Source organism: Ipomoea nil, unplaced genomic scaffold, assembly GCF_001879475.1.
Source record: "Ipomoea nil cultivar Tokyo-kokei standard unplaced genomic scaffold, Asagao_1.1 scaffold0642, whole genome shotgun sequence".
In the NCBI taxonomy this organism is placed as follows: domain Eukaryota; kingdom Viridiplantae; phylum Streptophyta; class Magnoliopsida; order Solanales; family Convolvulaceae; genus Ipomoea; species Ipomoea nil.
Window position 1 is genome coordinate 4,933,194 of NW_017617070.1, and position 18,648 is coordinate 4,951,841.

General features: G+C 33.6%; 2 protein-coding genes across 2 annotated transcripts; one reads left to right on the plus strand and one right to left on the minus strand.

Annotated features, from left to right (window-relative positions):
* The first annotated feature begins 1,945 nt into the window (after positions 1–1,945).
* Positions 1,946–3,589, plus strand: LOC109174357 (transcription factor MYB86-like). Its single transcript, XM_019323598.1, has 3 exons — positions 1,946–2,343; positions 2,437–2,566; positions 2,679–3,589. Exons 1-3 carry the CDS (start codon positions 2,211–2,213, stop codon positions 3,235–3,237), a joined length of 822 nt encoding a protein of 273 aa, XP_019179143.1. The 5' UTR covers positions 1,946–2,210; the 3' UTR covers positions 3,238–3,589.
* Positions 3,590–11,197: 7,608 nt separating this feature from the next.
* Positions 11,198–16,203, minus strand: LOC109174657 (protein NRT1/ PTR FAMILY 4.5-like). The gene is made up of 6 exons (XM_019323934.1): positions 15,808–16,203; positions 15,639–15,726; positions 15,144–15,361; positions 14,008–14,430; positions 13,316–13,443; positions 11,198–12,471 (listed from the first exon to the last, which is right to left on the minus strand). The coding sequence occupies exons 1-6, from the start codon at positions 15,808–15,810 to the stop codon at positions 11,517–11,519; spliced, it is 1,815 nt and encodes a 604-aa protein (XP_019179479.1). The 5' UTR covers positions 15,811–16,203; the 3' UTR covers positions 11,198–11,516.
* Between the last annotated feature and the right edge of the window lie 2,445 nt (positions 16,204–18,648).

The following is an 18,648-nucleotide window of genomic DNA, read 5'->3' on the forward strand; positions in this document are numbered from 1 at the left end:
TCTTTTAAGTAATTTATATGCCAACTAATAGTCAACATAGTTGGGTGGGGTAGATGGGGCAATTTGTATAATGGACTAGGTCCACATAACATTATGGATCTTGGATCAAAACGACAAGGTACAAAATTCATACTCGTAAGATACATAATTTCATAACACAAGACACAAAAAATCACAATACAAGACACATACACATGTTATATATTTATTTATTTATCAAATCTGATTTAGGTACATAATTTGTGTTTATAAGCACAAAAGTTCACAACACAAGACACATAAATTTATAACAAAAGACACAATTACTAATTTGTTTCAAATACAAAATTCATACTCTTAAAGTACAAAATTTCATAACACAAAATACAAAAACTCACAACATAAAACACATACACATGCACCAGGATTCACAGTGCACTGTGAACCCTTTTATGGTATAAGGTTGGGGTATATTGAACTTTTTCTAAGTTAAATAGTATAATTAGATATATTTTTCATAGGATAAATGGAACATGCAAATATAAAAATGTAAAAGTATATTTGGAATTACTTTTTATACTAATTGTTTATGAATTCCATAGTTAAAAGTAATACACAATTATTAGGTGACGTTTGCTTCGTGGAATATATTAGGAATAGAATAACATTCTGTGAAATAAATTTATTCTGTTATTTATTTCTTTTATGAATTAAACAGTGGAATAGTATTTCTGTTCTATTAATTTTATTTTCTTGTTGGATCAAATACTCTTCTTGGAATTATATTATATTTTCTTTATTTTTATTTTTTGAACCAAACGCTTCATAAGTGTGTGTGTATATATATAATTATATATATTGTTTCTAATGATAATAAATTTTATCAATTAGACCCTGAAACATTTCCAAAAAAGACACATTTTTTTAATAATGCACCATGGAATTGTTTTAACAATGAAAATTGTCTTGAAACATTTCGGAACTACTTCAAGTGAACATTTTTTTTTTTTTTTTGAAAACACTTCAAGTGAACTTATTGTGTAAAAACATGCATAGAATATGAAAATACACATTTTAAAAAGTTCTCATGCAGTTTTCAAAAAAAAAAAAAAGTTTTCATGCATCATAAGTCAAAGATTATGATACAAAATTTTAATACTTTTGTATTAAATTGTCAAAATTAAAATTTAATTATCACAACATATAATATTTGAATTTTTGAGCTAATAATTCTTAACCTAATTATATAACCCGGCAAATCATACCATGGATCAGAATTCACCTTGTATTGTGGATAATGGTTCAAAATGACATTTAAATTGTGTGTTTGCAGTTAACATATTATGTATTTTTAGTTAATAAATTATGTGCCAGTAAATAAATTGAAGGCATAATTATTTGTTAACTACATTATGTGCCTGCAAATGGTACATAATTTGTTAACTACATACGCATAATATGTTACTTACACATAATATATTAACTATATATTATGTGTTTGTAGTTAACATATTATTTGCCTATAGTTAACATATTATGTGTTTTCAATTTATTTACAAATAACTACAAGCACATAACATGCTAACTGCAAACATAATTTTTAAACTAGGGTCCACAACGCAAGATAGACCCTAGTCCATAATATAACCTCATAATTAGGGGTGTCAAAGCGGGTGGAAGCCAGTCGACCAGTCCTAAACCGCTCCGCGGTAAAGCTGATTTCTGGGTTATGACCTAAAATTTTTGGCCTGCAAAAATATAATGCAGGCCTCACAGGCTAGCTTGTGGGCCCCACAAACCTGTATAATGCGGGTTAGAGTTGAATTTTTACTCGTAAACTTCGGAGACCAACCTGCAAAAGGCTCTCAAAAATTACAACCCACAATGAGATGAGTTGTCCCACATTGACACCCCTAATCATGATTTAGAAATTGATCCATGGGATGAAATATATGACCTTTTTAAAGCTCCTCAACTCTCTCTCTCTATCAATGCGTTTCCTAGCCCCTGTAATTTTCTCCACGCTCCCACCCCACCACCCTCACGCCCTTAGCCAATTATTATCACATCATCATCATCTTCAATTTCTTGCCTCCCAGAACATAGAATCGTCTTCTTCTTTTGCGCTGACAAGCACACAACTACTAGAAGCTTAACCAAACACAAAATAAAACAAAAACAAAAAGAAGAAAATTTGCAGCTAGCAAGCTAGCATTGCGTATTCAGGGCACATGGGGAGGCATTCTTGCTGCTACAAACAGAAGCTGAGGAAAGGGCTTTGGTCCCCTGAGGAAGATGAGAAGCTTATTAATCATATTGCCAAATCTGGCCATGGCTGTTGGAGCTCAGTCCCAAAATTGGCAGGTAATTATAAACTTCAATTCAATAATCCCATCCTATATATGTTTTGTTTTCTTTAATTTGTAAAGAATAATGATCTCTTATTGTTTTGTTTAGGACTTGAGAGGTGTGGGAAGAGCTGTCGGTTGAGGTGGATAAATTACCTGAGGCCAGATTTGAAAAGAGGGACATTTTCACAGGAAGAAGAGAATTTGATAATTGAACTCCATGCACTTTTAGGCAACAAGTTATTAAATTAATCACTCTTTTTCTTTTGATATATTACTACTCTTTCTGTCTCATTTTACCTATAGTCGTCGGTCATTTGTTCTCACACAAGAGTATGTTTCTCGAGGCAGGTGGTCTCAGATTGCAGCCAGATTACCCGGACGAACCGACAACGAAATCAAGAACCTGTGGAATTCTTCCATCAAGAAAAAGCTAAGGCAGAAAGGGATTGATCCCAACACTCACAAACCACTCCCCCAGGTTGAGAATGCAGAAAAACCCCAAGTCTTCAACAACCTCGTAGAATTCAACAACCCCAAGTCTTCTCAGATGATTTCTGGGTTCAATCCCAATCCCAATTCAGTTCTTGATCACCATTGCAGTAGCAGTGTTAAACTTCAAGGCAGCCCTGCTTTCTTTAACACCAGTGGCTTTCCATGGTTAGTCTCAGGCTCTGAAAAATCAGAAAAATTATCTGATCCAGAAGACATCAAATGGTCTGAATATCTCCTAGGAAACGCCATTCCAAACCAACCCGAACCGCAGTTCACAGTCACAGAAGAAGGTTCTTTCAGTACCACTGCATCAACTTGGCTTCAGAATCAGCACCCTTCTTTGCAGGCTGCAAATTTGTGTACTGGTAGTAAGCCTTTTCAGAGACTCTCTGCTGCTTCTAGCCAATTTTCCTAGCATAAATTTCACCGGTAACAGGTCAAGTCCAGCAATTGGTGGCTAAGGGATTGTTGGACGGAGAACGGTGAAGGGCCAAGCCCAGCACCCTGCCTCTCGAAAATTTAATGGCGGTTTAAGGAATAAAGTTGCGTGCCTTCACTGCGAACTATAGTTTTTGACGTAGTGGTGAAGTCTGAAGTCTGAGTCCCAGCAAGACGAGCAAAAACTGTACAGTTAAGATTGACAGGTGTCGAGCTATAGGCTTCCTATTCTTAATCTGTATATATGCCATGCCTTGCACAAAATTTCATTACCAGATATTCTTCTTCTTGTTATAATATTGGAAGTTGAAACCTTTCTTTTTCTGTTATTTCAATCAAATTTTAAGTCCTCTGTAATTTATTGGTTTCTCAGTCTATTTGACTAAATTTTTAAGGTGGCGATTTGACAAGTTAATTTTGAAACACTTGAGAATCAAAGTTTTACAGCTTATATATATATAGCTTCCTGTATGTTCAACTACACAAGAAATTAAAGAATGGTTTGAAGAAAGTGACCGGTCTTCTACAACAGGGACAAGTCTCACATACAGCTTTATTATGGCACTGGTGAGGCAATAGTATCCATCTCTTTCAATATTGGCCATTTTCAATTCAAGAATGTATAATTGATGGGTGAAAAGGACTTCAAGAACTTCTTCTGTATCATGAAAGATTCAAGGAACCATTTTTCTTCAATGGGTGTCTATCTTTGTCTCCTGGAGATGGAGATGGTTCAATATTTTTTTTTCCTCTTTTTTTTTTTTTTTTTTTTTTTTTTTTTAATCAAGAAAGTGGATAATTGATGTGGTTTTGTGCGACACCACAAAGGCATCCAAAACAAAGCAATTACACCGCCACGAATATCACGATCCGTCCTCATAATTTTGTTTGTTTGTTTTTTTGCTTCATGAATCATGTGAATCAATGGACATTATTATTGAACAAATCTATAGGAAAACTCTTTTAAAAACTTATACTATGTTTGATTCGTGGAATAGGCCTGAAATATAATCACATTCCGAAAATAAAACTATTTTATTGTTTGTTATGCATTTTTTTTCTTAAGAATATTGTTCACGAAGAATAGTTATTTCAGGAATCCTTGGTATTAGGTTATTCCCGAATTTTCAAGAATAGACTACATTTTTTATTTTCTACTTTACCCTTAATTCAACTTAAAATTTGTTTAAGGTTTTTTTTTTTTCTCTATCACAATTTTATATAATTATTTATTTATTTATTTGATTCTATGGTGAATGTAAATAGTGCTTATTTGTTACATGATTTTTTATTTATTAAATTGTGGTGTGTGTTTATATATATATATATATATATATATATATATATATATATATATATATATATATATATATATAGGCGAGTTCAGGTGCGGCAGTGTCTTACGGTGCGACGATTTCTTACGATGCGGCAACACTAATAGTTCAACAAATATGCACCATCAACGTTAGGAAAATACACCACACAAAACAGAGTAAACAGAGCCCCGCATCACCAAACACACACCATTAGGTGTGAGTAAAAACATCATACACTGTTCGAAAATACACCATTGGGTGTGGTGAGTTATATGGTGTATTTTTTTGAGTATGTTGTGTATTTTGTGGTGTCTTATTGCATTTCATTGTGGTGTGTTTTTATTACACTGTTGGTGCATATTGTTAACACTGTTGGTGTATTCTGGAATTCCGCCGCACGGGAAGACCCCGCCGCATTTGAACTTTATTTTATATATATATATATATATATATATATATATATATATATATATATATATATATATATATATATATATATATATATATATATATATATATATATATATATATATATATATATATATATATATAGTGAAAGGTTCCAGTGCGGTTGAATGCTTTTCGTGCGGTTGTGCGGTTGATTAATGTGTGTGAGTTTTATACTTAATGTACGTGAGTCTTGTGCATAATGTGCCTGAAATTTGTACTTAATGTGCGTGAGTGTGTAATGTTAATGTGCGTGAGTTTTGTACTTAAGGTGTGTGAGTCTTGTGCCTAAGGTACGTGAGTTTTGTGCTTAATGTATGTGAGTGTGCATTTAATGTGAATTGTTGTTGAAACTTTAAGTGCATGAGTTTTGTGCTTAAAGTGTGTGTGAGTCTTGTGCTTAAGGTGCGTGAGGTTTGTGCTTAATGTGCGTGAGGTATAAGAAAATAGTAACTTACTGAAAGAAGTACGTGGTGAAAGAAATAGCAACAGAGATATTCAGGGTATGTAGTGCTTGTGGAACCAAGCAACTCTATAATTGAATAAACAAATCTATATCCATTGTTAAACTGCAACTATCCACATATACCTTTGCACACTGCAAACAAATTAAAAGAATAGATACTAAGACATTGAAATGCATACTTTCCAGTGTATTAAAATGCAAGAAACATTATCAACTAAAAATGCTGAATTTCCAGCATATTGAAAACTTGTTAAAACTCACGCATATTAAGCACAAACCTCACGCACCTTAAACACAATACTCACACACACTAAGTATAAAATTCACGCACATTAATCACCCACACAACCGCACAGGAAGCTATACCCGCACCTGAACCCTTCCCTATATATATATATATATATATATATATATATATATATATGTGTGTGTGTGTGTGTGTGTGTGTGTGTGTGTGTGTGTGTGTGTGTGTGTTGGATCATATGAGAATAAGTTCGTAGAAGAAAACTAAGAACTAATTACAACTTTACATCTGGAAAATTTGAACGCACCAGATCAGATTAAAAAAAAAACGCGATGATAGTTTCGTAATTATCACGAACTTTACTATGCAAACGCGATGACACATTTAGTATTAACGTGTTTCACATTTACTGTTAAACATTTTGCATATTTAGTATTAAAAGTTTACACTTGCAAAATTGTGAAAGTACATTGCAATTAGGATTCTATTTTAGAGTTTTATGACTGAGTTTTTATTTTATTTGGTCCAGTGGTTCACTTTTTACTGTTTAAGGTCAAACATTTACAATTTATATTTAAAATTTAGCTTTTACGTTGATTTTATAGAATTTACCAGGTTTGTATATTTAGTTGTTAAAGATTACATATTAAGTTTTAAAGTTTGCACAATGGAGCTAATGATAATTACGAAACTGCCACCGCATTTTTTTTTTAATATGATATTGGTTCTTATTTCTCTCCGATAGAAGTGTTCTCATAGGATCCATAGCCTATATATATATATATATATATATATATATATATATATATATATATATATATATAATTAAGTTTCCATACGGTTGAGTGTCTCCTATGCGGTTGTGCGGTGATTAAGGTGCCTGAATTTTGTACTTAAGGTGCGTGAGTCTTGTGCTTAAGGTGCGTGGGTGTGTACTTAATGTGAGTAGTTGTTGAAACTTAAGGTGCATGAATTTTGTACTTAAGGTACGCGAGTTTTGTACTTAAGGTGCGTGAATCTTGTGTTTAAGGTGCCTGAGTTTTGTGCTTAAGGTGCGTGGGTGTGTACTTAATGTGAGTAGTTGTTGAAACTTAAGGTGCATGAGTTTTGTGCTTAAGGTGCGTGTGTTTGTGCTTAAGGTGCGTGATTTGTATTCTTAGGGGTCGTTTGGTTCATGGAATGTAAGATTACCTTAGGGAATGTTAGATTGCTAGGAATGTTAGATTACTTGGAATGTTAGATTCCTGTGTTTAGTTAAAATTGGGGTATGTAATATAATGATGTTTGGTTTATGGTTATCTTTTATACACACTATAATATCCTTAACATATTTTCATATATTTTAATAAATTTAAAAATTAAAATAAATAAATAAGATAACGGTATCATATATAATTACATGATTTTAAAATATTAACTAAAATCTTGAACTTGAGAAACAAAATTATTTTATAAGCTAACATAACATAATAAAAATAAAAAATATATATAATTACAAAAATAATTTATATATATATATATATATATATATATATATATATATATATATATAAATATATAATAATAATAAACTAACATAACCAAGGTTATCTTACATTACCTAAGATTTTGAAGGGAATACATTCCCTTCAAAATCATATGTGGAGGGAATGTGACATTCCTTGGGAATGTTAGATTCCCTATATATATATATATATATATATATATATATATATATATATATATATATATATATATATATATATATATATATATATTCTCAAAAAATCTTATGTAAGAATAATAATAATAATAATAATAATAATAATAATAATATCATTATTATTATTATTATTATTATTATTATTATTATGACCTTAAGTCTTAGAGAAAGAGACACAAAAGATATATTGAATAAGATCAATCATCAATTTCTCATCATTCTGCGACTCTCATTGAAAATCTTATCTAGTTGAAAAAGAAACTATTCAAAATTCAAATATCTATTCTTAGTCTCTTAGTTGGAGGGAATATTATTAAAATTGTATCATTTTTCTCTACAAATGGTAAATAGAGGAAAGTAGCCAAAGAGTTATGAAATCTTAAGATTAATTAGTATTAACTTTGTGATCAAAGCACTAAATCGTGTTCGTTGTTTCTTGTACTGGAATGGTGGATATAGTGAATTCTTCAGAAAAGATAGGAACATAGTAAAGTAGAAGAATGAGTAAATACACAAAATGGTCTCTCGACTATAGCTAAATTCACAAATTGATCATCAACTTTTAATTTCAACCAATTAAGTCCTTTAACTTTCTAATTTTAAGACAATTTCGTCCTCTGTTAGGGTGATCGTGAAACCCAAGGATAGAATTGTAATTTCACATGGTTCTTCCATTCTCCCTTCACCTTGCTTCCGTCGCTTCCCTCAATCGCTTCTCCTTCACCTCCAAGCTATTCTTCTAGGAACACCATTGTTAAATCCGCCATCCATTTCGGTATATACTATTGGAAGCTCTCTTTTTGTGCCTCTTCTTCCTCCGAAAAATCTTCACACCGTGAACCCTCCATGCAATCTCTAGATGGTTAAGCCGATTGCTTCTTCTTCGTTTCGTGAGTGGTTGGAATGTTCGGAATTCTGATCGTTAGTAGACTCTGCGGGCAGCTCGTGGCGGCCGGAGCCCCAACCCTTCTCCAGCATCGTAGCCAGATGAGCCACTGAGAAGGCCAAACCCAGGTCCAGAACCGAAATCGAGGAACCACCGCCAAACCCTCCGAAGCTAGATCCGAACCCACCCCCGGTTCCGGGTTAAAAACCGAGTTCTGGGGTGAAACCCCTCACCGCCCAAACCGGCACTAAGAAAACCCGGCCCTCCGCCGAACCCATATCCTCCTCCAACACCGAAGTAGGGAGGGAACCCATATTTGCAGTGGAAGAAAGTTTTCTAATCATCATCAACACCTTTCTTCTCCAATCCTTCACTACGTGGACTAGCATTTGCAGCACAAACAAGGGCTCCGGCAAGGATTAACAGGAGAACTTTAGCTGCCATTTGCAGTGACGACTTCTTGAAATTGAAATGATTTGGGATGAGAATATTGCATCATTGGCTATTTGCAGTGATGACTTCTCATTGAATTGATCAATTTAGGAAGAAGCTAGTGTTGCGCTGAAGAAAATGAAGAACAAAACGACCAGGTGAAGGGAGAACGCAGGGAGCAGGTGAAATTACAACTCTATTCTTGGATTTCGCGAACACTAACATAAGACGAAATTGGGTCAAAATTAGAAAGTTAAGGACTTAATTGATTGAAATCAATAGTGGAGGATCAATTTGTGAATTTAGTTATAGTTGAAAGACCATTTTGAGTATTTACTCTAGAAGAATTACACAAACTTTTGAACCACTATTAAATTTCTTTTCTTCTTTCATTTTGAGATTTTATTCTTGTATTTTTAAATTCATAAAATCCTATTAATTTTCAATCACATTATATTTTCCAAAAGTATTTTCTGCTGCATATAAGCTACATCTTTGATTCAAGATTGAATCAGTGCTTTTAATATTTTATATAAATAAGTATATTCAACTTCCTCTCCCCTCTCCTCTAAACTTTTACCTTATCAAAATATCATGGACTATTCTGACATACCATATAGAAATCCAATATTAGATCGGGAATATCTGAGTCTGTAAGGTGAGTGAGGAAACTCAATTGTTATGCGATGGACCCGGGTCTACCTTGCAAGGTGGATTCAGGTCCAAAACGACACAGTTTGCGCATGTGAAAATCAATGATTTTTTTTTTTTTAAATTATTAAAAATAACTTAACAAGTGAATATTCAGTCCTATGAATGTAAATATAGAGTTCTTTAATTGTGAATATAGAGTTATAAATTGTGAATATAGAGTTCTGTAATTGCGAATACAGAGTTAAAAAATTGTAAATATAGAGTTCTGCAATTGTGAATATCAAGTTATGTAATTTTGTATATTGAGATCTAAAATTGTGAATATAATATTTATCAGTTCTAAAATTTTGAATATAGAGTTCAAAAAATGTGAATATAGAGTTCTGCAATTGTGAATATTGAGTTCTGTAATTAAGTATATTGAGATTTAAAATTGTGAATATTCAGTTCTAAAATTGTGAATATAGATGAACGAATTCTAAAGACAAACGGCAAGTTAACGGCAAGGAAGGAATTAATATATATATATATTTTTTAATTCGGAAGGCGTCATTTTGAAGCAAAACGATGTCGTTTTGGACCCGAGTCCACCTTGTAAGGTGGACTTGAGTCTACAACATAATTTGCAGAAGAAACTAATCTGGATTGTCCAAGCATTGGTGAAACCGTGTTCATCAGATCAGGGCCTGGGTATACTACTTGAAGAATAATTTGTTTTTTCAATTTTTATGTATGTAGCAGTACTGTCAAAGTGGGCTGAAATTCGCGAACAAACTTGCATCCGCCTCGCGGTAGGGCGACTTAGGGTAATGAAAAAATAGGATCACGAAAATACGGACCTAATGAGGAGGGTCGGAGTCCATAAAAAAAAAATAAATAAAAAAACATATGTTACACAGCAAGGCAGTACGCTGCCTTGCTGTGTAACATTATACATATACATATATATATATATATATATATATATGTATATATATATATATAATATTTTTAAAAATGTTATTTTTTAAGTTTTTAAATACGAAAAAAATTAATATTATTTGTAGACTTTATGTTGTTTTTTTAAACTTTGAATTATTAATAATTTTTTTTAGGTTACAAAGTTGGATTGCAAATTCGTAAAGTTAGTATTTGTAGATTTTTTTTTTTGAATTTTGAATTCCAAAAAAAAAAAAAGCCCACGGACCGACTCACGAGGCCTGCCAATCCGTGCGGGGCGGGTTAGGGTTGCATGAACCCTGGTTCGTGGGCCTGGTGGACCGTCCCATAAGAAATTAGGCCCGCGGTGGGGCGTTATGCTGTGCAATCGTGTGCACCATGCAAGGTGCACACGAAATTGGATTCATAATTTCTATACTGTAGATTCATAATTTCTAAACTGTAGATTCATAATTTCTATACTATGAATTCATAATTTCTAAACTGTATAGTTATCAAATTATGAACATATAGTTCTGTGATTTGTGAATACAAAGTTCAACAATTGGGAATATGAACATTTAAAATTATGAACATAGAGTTTTGTAATTGTGAATATAGAGTTCAATAATTATGAATCTATAATATAGAAATTATGAATCTATAGTATAAAAATTATGAATCCAATTCTATGTGTATGTATGGTGTACACGGTTGCACATCATAATTTGCCGCCCGCGGTGGGACGGGCCTAATGGTGCGGCAAGAGTGGGGTTTATCCAAAGAAAAAAAAATGTAACGTAACTAAAATAACATAATGAAAGTTCCAAAATAGAAAGGTACATATATTCATCCATTGATCGAATTCACCGTTTTTGTAAGAAATTAGTATCATTAGAAAACATTCTTCAATATTTTACATGTAACGACCTTATACATACAACTTATGAAACAAACATCTGTTTCGTATTTTATACTAGTAGACATTGCATGCATCTAAGTACACATAATCAAATTAAACCTTCCCTCAAAAAATTTCAGATCAAACACACAAACCCCAGAAGAACTCAACAAAAAGCAAAACAAAAAAAAAATGTTAATATATATATATATTACTAGGCCCACGAAATAGCATGGGCTTTTATTGGCACAACGAATTGAAGCTGGTTGGGCTTTCTTGAACTTTTCCCATTACTGGGGAGTAGATAGCGATTTAACCGTAGTTTGAGATGGATTATCATTATCTCCAGAGGCCTTGAGGAATGGCACCCTACTTAGAGAGAGTGATTTGGGCAAAGTATCTGGATCTGATGATGGTTTGGGTTTGGGGTTTGGGTTGGGGTTTGGGTTGTTTTGGGGTTTGTACTTGTACCACAATGCCCAATAAAGATAGTTTGCAAAGTTGAAACAGCTAAGAATGGCCAAGAACCAGTAGAAAAGTGCCAAATTGTTCTTGTCCAAATCTTGGCCCTCTAGCCACCCTTTCTTGCTAGGTGCCAAGGCTTTGGTAATGGCATTGATAATCCCCACAAAAACACTGCTCAAAAAGTAGCCAAAAGAGAGTGAGATCCAAGTGAAAGAAGTGGACAATGACCTCATCCCAGCAGGGGCCTCCTTGTAGTAAAACTCAAGCAACCCCACAAGTGTGAACATATCAGCCACCCCAAAAATCCCATACTGAAATGCAAGCCACATCACATGGATGGGCCTCAATGGGTTCCTAAGGGAATGGTGCTTCCTCTTGACCTCCACCATGGCGGCCGCCGCCATGGACACGGCCGAGAGGACTAGCCCGACCCCGACACGTTGCAGCTGTGTGATGCCCGAGGGGCGGCCGGTGAGTTTGGCCATGAACGGGACGAAAACGCGGTCGTAGAGGGGGATTAGGATGAGCATGAAGATCAAAGGGATTACTGGAACTGATGAGGAGGGGACCTCAAAGGAGCCAAGCAAACGGTTCATTCTGTAGCCTTGTTGGACTGAAAAGGTTTGGAGTTGGGCTAGGCAAGTGTTCATTATTATGGTGCTGCCTATAATTGGCAACATTCTTGTTAGGACTTTCACTTCTTCAACTTGGGTCACACTGCAAACTGTCCATGGGGTTGGTTCACTGTTTTCTGGAGGAATTGCAGCCTTGTCTAAGAACCTGCAGTCTCAAAAAGATGATGATCCATTTTACATTAAAATATATATATCAAATTTGGAAAATGATGCATTAAATTAAATACTATTCTGCAAGGTGGATCATAATCTATACATACATTTAGTTGTGTGGATCATGCATATGATACATTATTTTTATGCATATAGTACATTAAATAATATATATGTTATAAGTGCAGTGCAAAAGTGCTTATTAGTTGGACGATGGTCCATACAGCTGTGTGAACCATGCATATGGTACATTATTTTTATGCATAGCAGCATAGGACACGTTATTTTTATACGTAATGTTCATTATTTGAATGTTTGCAAAATAATATGAAAACAAGTTAATGGTTTAGTATTTATATACATAAGGTTCATTATGTGTGCGCATAGGGTTCATTATTTGAACATGTACAAACTGATTGAATATTGAATATTTAAGCATGTATATTCTAGGCTCATTTATGATATACATGAGGTTCATTATTTGTAGAGCTTAGTTGGACTTATTCGTCGCACCTTACCCTTTACTTAAAAATTTGATATTCAGTAAATCTAAGTTCACTATTTATATGCATAAGATTCATTATTTGTATGCATAAAGTTTATTATTTTTTATAAATGTGTTTTGATACATGGTCTGCACAGCATAGATAATGGTCCATAGTAAAATTATTTATCGCAGTGCAGTGCTGTACATGTACAACTATACATGAGTCTCAAACTTTTAGCAAATGGACCCCCAAACTTCATGCAAATTAAAGACTTGAGAATTATAAAAGTTTCAAATAAAGCCAATAAGTATGGAATAAGAATGTGCATACAAGAAATGCAATCATCACCTGAATTGGTCAGTGTGAGCAACTTTTGTGTCTGTAGAGACTGTTCCTTTATCGTTCACTTCATACAATTCAGTGCTTGGATTTTCTGGTAATTTCAACTTTCGATTTTTTATGGACACAACAATAACCTGCCAAAAAAAAAAAAAAAAAAAAAAGCCTAAGCCTAAAATCCATCAATAATTTCTAACCTTATGCATACACAATTATTTAAGTCTAGATAACTTTACAATTTGAAAATTAAATGAACTTTTTTAATTTTTTTTTTCTTTTGAGTGATGAAGGAAACCTAAAGTCAGTAAACTCGTCTTGTAATTCTAACCAGCAAAATACCACAAGGAAGGTTGTCCAGGAAGGATAGGGTGCTCCAACTAGGAATCAAATTTGTAACTTTGTGGTTAGAGATTTAATCTCCGTGTGACCATCTTTAACATCTAAGTTATGCATAGAGTGCGATTGTAATCTTTGAAGGACCAAATCAACCACTTTATTAAGTGACAAATTGATGGTAGAATTGAAATAGTCTTCGATATTGATAGACTAAAATCGTCAATTCGTGCATAACTTAGGGGGTTAACCCACACATATAACTCGATCAGGGACTAAGTTTGTACTACTGGACCAAAAAATGTAATTTTATCTATAATTAATTTGTAAATAGATGGAGAAATTTTTAAAAAAAGAAAAAAAAAAACCTGAATTATTCTTAAGATGGGGGTGTCGCCGGGCGATTGAAGGCGATAGAAAGGGCGGCCGGCGGCGAGGAAGACGAAGCCAAAGATGGTTCCGATTGTAGAGATGAGAAAACCCAACCACCAACCTTTATTAGTGCTGACCCAAACAACAAGGGTGACTCCAAAAGCTGCCCCAGTTGTGCTGGTTAGCAACATGTAGTTGAAGTAGCTCCCAAGGGCTTTGGATTCCCTGGGATCCTTTTGATCAAACTGGTCAGCACCCAGAGCTGGTAGGGCACCCCTAACCCCACCGGTCCCCAGTGCCAGCACACAAAGTGATACATAAAATAGTAGGGCTATGCCCCCCTCTACACAGCTTGACTTCCCACATGCCTCCGCTTGCAAACTCTTGAACCTTGCTTGAATTGTCATCAATATCAATCCCTACACATACATACATGCATAATTATGTATAGTATATGTATGTATTAGTCAAAGAGCGAGATCGAGATCACACATATGTATTGTTGGGCAGAGACAGATAAAGGGTCAAGCCCAGCAATTGGTGGTTAAGATATTGTTGGGTAAGGACAGGTGAAGGGTCAAGTCTAACAATTAGTGATTAGGGAATTATTGAGCAGATGTCGGTGAAGGGTCAAGTCCAGCAATTGGTGGTTAAGAGATTGTTGGGCAGATGTCAGTGAAGGGTCATCAAGTCCAACAATTGGTGGTTAGGCGATTGTTGGCAGATGCCGGTGAAGGACCAAGTCCAACAATAGGTGGTTAAGGGATTGTTGGGCAGAGACGGGTGAAGGGGCAAGTCCAGCACTCCGCCTTTGGAAGATGTGGCGGTATATATAAGAAAATAAAATTATGCTTTCGCTGTGAACTATAGTTTTTGGCGTAATGGTAAGCGTTTGATTTAACAAGTGGTACAGTATCAGAACCAGTCTAACAAGTGGTACAATATCAGAACCAGACAATTAAGGCTAGTAGGTGGAGAATTGTAGTCTAACAAGTGGTACAATATCAGAACCAGACAATTAAGGCTAGCAGGTGGAGAATTGTTAGGCGGATGCTGGTGAAGCTAAGGTCTAGCTTTAGCCTAACATATATGATTGCAATATAAGTATTGATTAATTAGTATATATACCCACCAGTATCTCAAGCATTCCAAAAATGAGACATGTGTGGAATCTGGTGAGCAAAGTGTCAGAAATGAGGCCACCAACAATAGAGAGCAAGAAACTTGAGCCCATGAAGTTTGTGAGTGTGTTGGCTGAGCCAGAGATGTCAAAATGCATCTTCAGCATGAAGTACAGCACCATGCTAACCATGTTTGCTACAAACCCCATGTTGTCCATTGCCCCCAAAGCTGCATATATATACATATACAAATCAATGAATACAATAACAACATCCATCTAAAAACAGAAACACTTTTTTACTTTCACATATTTTACCCCTTTAATTACCATCTTCAATTCCATACTTTATTCTACAAACCAAAACAGGAGTTTTGGATCATTTTGACCCATATAGAAATCCTAAGAATCTACACCCCAAAAGAATATTTTTTCAAACCTCAGCTCTGAGACAGAGCAGAGGTTCATTGATAATATACATTAAGTTTTAAGGATTATTTGACTTACCATATATGAAACAAGAAGCTCTAAAACCACCTTTCCCTTTTACTTTCCATCCACTGATGGAATTATAGTCTGGCTTAGTATTTTCCTCCTGTTCACAACACAAACCATATAATATAATGGAATCAAATCGAAATGATAAAATTAATTTTTGTTCATTTCAACTACTCACCATGGCAGCAGCTAAAGGGTGGCAGTTAGATCAAGAGAGAAACTAACTGCCACTATATATATATGCTTTCTGGATCTGTGTATGAAGTCTGATGGGTAGCTAGGGAAATGGCAGAACTGAAGAAATTTGGGTGGAATGAAGTGGAAAATGGAAGGACAAGAATTTAATGAAGAGATGAGAATAATGAGTATAATTGTGTGTAGTGATGGAATGACTTGGGTTGTTGGTTTAATGAAGCTAATAAGCTGCAGCCTCTCTCCCTCTTTATTCTCAGTGGTTGGGCACCAATTTGGTGTTCATGATGGTGATATGGCTGGCAGCTAAGTTGGATGGGTTTTTTCTTCACTTTCACAAAGCTAGTTGGAAAGAGGCTCAAGAAATATGGGCTGTGGGCACATACACAATTAAATGCAATACACAATTATTATGATTATGTGTTAGCTAGTCATCTTATATTGATACATTACCATAACTAAGGATTATTCTTCTCCCAAAAGGTTGAATTCTCAATTTCGACCTGACAGAGTATTTGGAAGGATGTAAATCACGATAACTTAGTGGCTCAGTAGATAGGGTCGAATGCTAGTGCACACAACGGATCTGTCCACTTTAGTCATATAATCCCTATACTGTCGCTACCGAATTACAAACATTGGTCTCTTTTTTTAAATATTGTCTACTGAACCAGTAAGTTAAGCTCTCTGAGCACATTATTATTGAATGTTATGGTAAAAGCATAGTATATGTCAGTTTGACTTGACATTTCGTGTGTCATTTAAATTACCTCCAACATTCTCACAATTATTTGGATGTTAACAAGTAGCTGTGCATTGACAACTTTATGCATTAATTACTAAAAAAAATTGCATATGAAATTCATGTATAAGATATGTAAGAATGACTATATCCTAAAGAAAATATTATTTATACATAAAGTTTCACATACATACATGCATATATACATACACATGCAGAATGCTAATTCTCCATTTTTTGATTGTTGAAATATTTTAGAAAAAATGGCATTTTAATTTTTAAGTAATTATTTTCTGGTACAAATATATGTAGGGTTCACTTTCGATTTGAGTTTGGTTAAAGTCCATTCGTGTTCTTTAAAATGAGATGGAGAAATTGATATATTATATTATTAAAACGGATAATGAGTAAATAAAAATTTGATTCTCAAACTAAACTCATTTAAATATTAAAATATAGAGGAGTGGATCGGAATAGGGTTTGTTAAGCACCTTTCGCTGCAATATTAAGCATAAGCACCACTCAGTGCTAAGGAAAGCACCTTACGGTCTTTGATCGAAAGGTAAGCACTGTTCGGTGCTTAATCTTGCGGTAAGCACCGTTCGATTTTTTACGAAAGGTACGGAGTTCTCAATCATGATGTTTTTGGTGTATTTTTTTCGGGTTTTAATTTTTGATGTATTGTTTTGAAACTCGTTAATTTTGATTCGTATGAATTAATTTTAAATTAATTTCAACTTTATATTTAAGAATTAATGATTGTAACCGTTGTGTTAAATTTCATATTAAATTGTTGGTTATAGATGATACAAATTTGAATTAATTTAGATGTTAATGTCATTATCTATTGCTATTTATTTTTTCGCCTCTTATAAATACTTCGTGTTGGACAGACGGCTGATTTTAGAATTTCGAAATTCTTTGATTTTCCCTTCTCTCCTTCAAAAATTATTTTTCCTTGAAAAAATTATGCCAACACTTCTAAAAAAGTCAAAGTACTCTCATTGTGTTCTAGTTCGTCCAGAGTAATATAACTTGTATACTCAAATATATTACTGTAATCCTAAGAGATTGATGCTATAACACTCCTAGTACTCACATGATGTAGCGAACTGGTTTTAAAGAAAGTGTGTATTGCACACGACTTGGACTTTCTTTATTTTGTTCTTTTTTTTGTTGGATTTATATTCTCAAAATTCAAACACTTGATTTTTATTTGGAATAAGGGTCAAATAGGCCATCGAACTGCACACAATAAAACAATTAGGCCACTGAACTTAAAAAACCAACAATTGGGTCCCTAAACTAATCAATTTCAAACAATTCTTCCAATTTGAAGGTTTCCAACAGGTCAACAGGTCATCCTTCCAAATTAATTATTTTTTAAAATTTAAATTTTAAAAATTAATTATTTAAATTAAAAAAAAAAAAAAAAAAAAAAAAAAAAAAACTGGTTCCACCGTCTCCGGCTGGATTCCAGTTTTTTTTTTTTTTTTTTTTTTTTTTTTTTTTTTAAATTTAATTTATAAATAATTAATTTTTAAAATTTATTTTTTAAAAAATAATTAATTTGGGAGATGACCTGTTGACCTGTTGGAAACCTTCAAATTGGAAGAATTGTTTGAAATTGATTAATTTAGGGACCTAATTGTTGGTTTTTTAAGTTCAATGGCCTAATTGTTTTATCGTGTGCAGTTCGATGGCCTATTTGACCCTTATTCCTTTTTATTTTTATCTTATATATAAATTTGGTATATCGACTTATTCATCACTACGTTGATATCTATTAATTACTCATGAAATAACTAATTTTATTATAAACTAATTAATCAAATAATAAAACTATACAGACATATAAAATATCATGTACTGTGACTTTGTTGAATTTATATGATTAATGCATATCGATGTTTGGTAATTCATAAATACACAATAAAAAGAATTGTCATATTTATCATAAATCACGTATGTTGTGGTGAAAACTTTTGTACAGAAATAGCATCTTCCATTTTATTACATTTTCAAGCCAATGCAAGGTTCCTAGGATAATCCAAGTTCGATTTCCACAAGTGACAATTCCTCTTA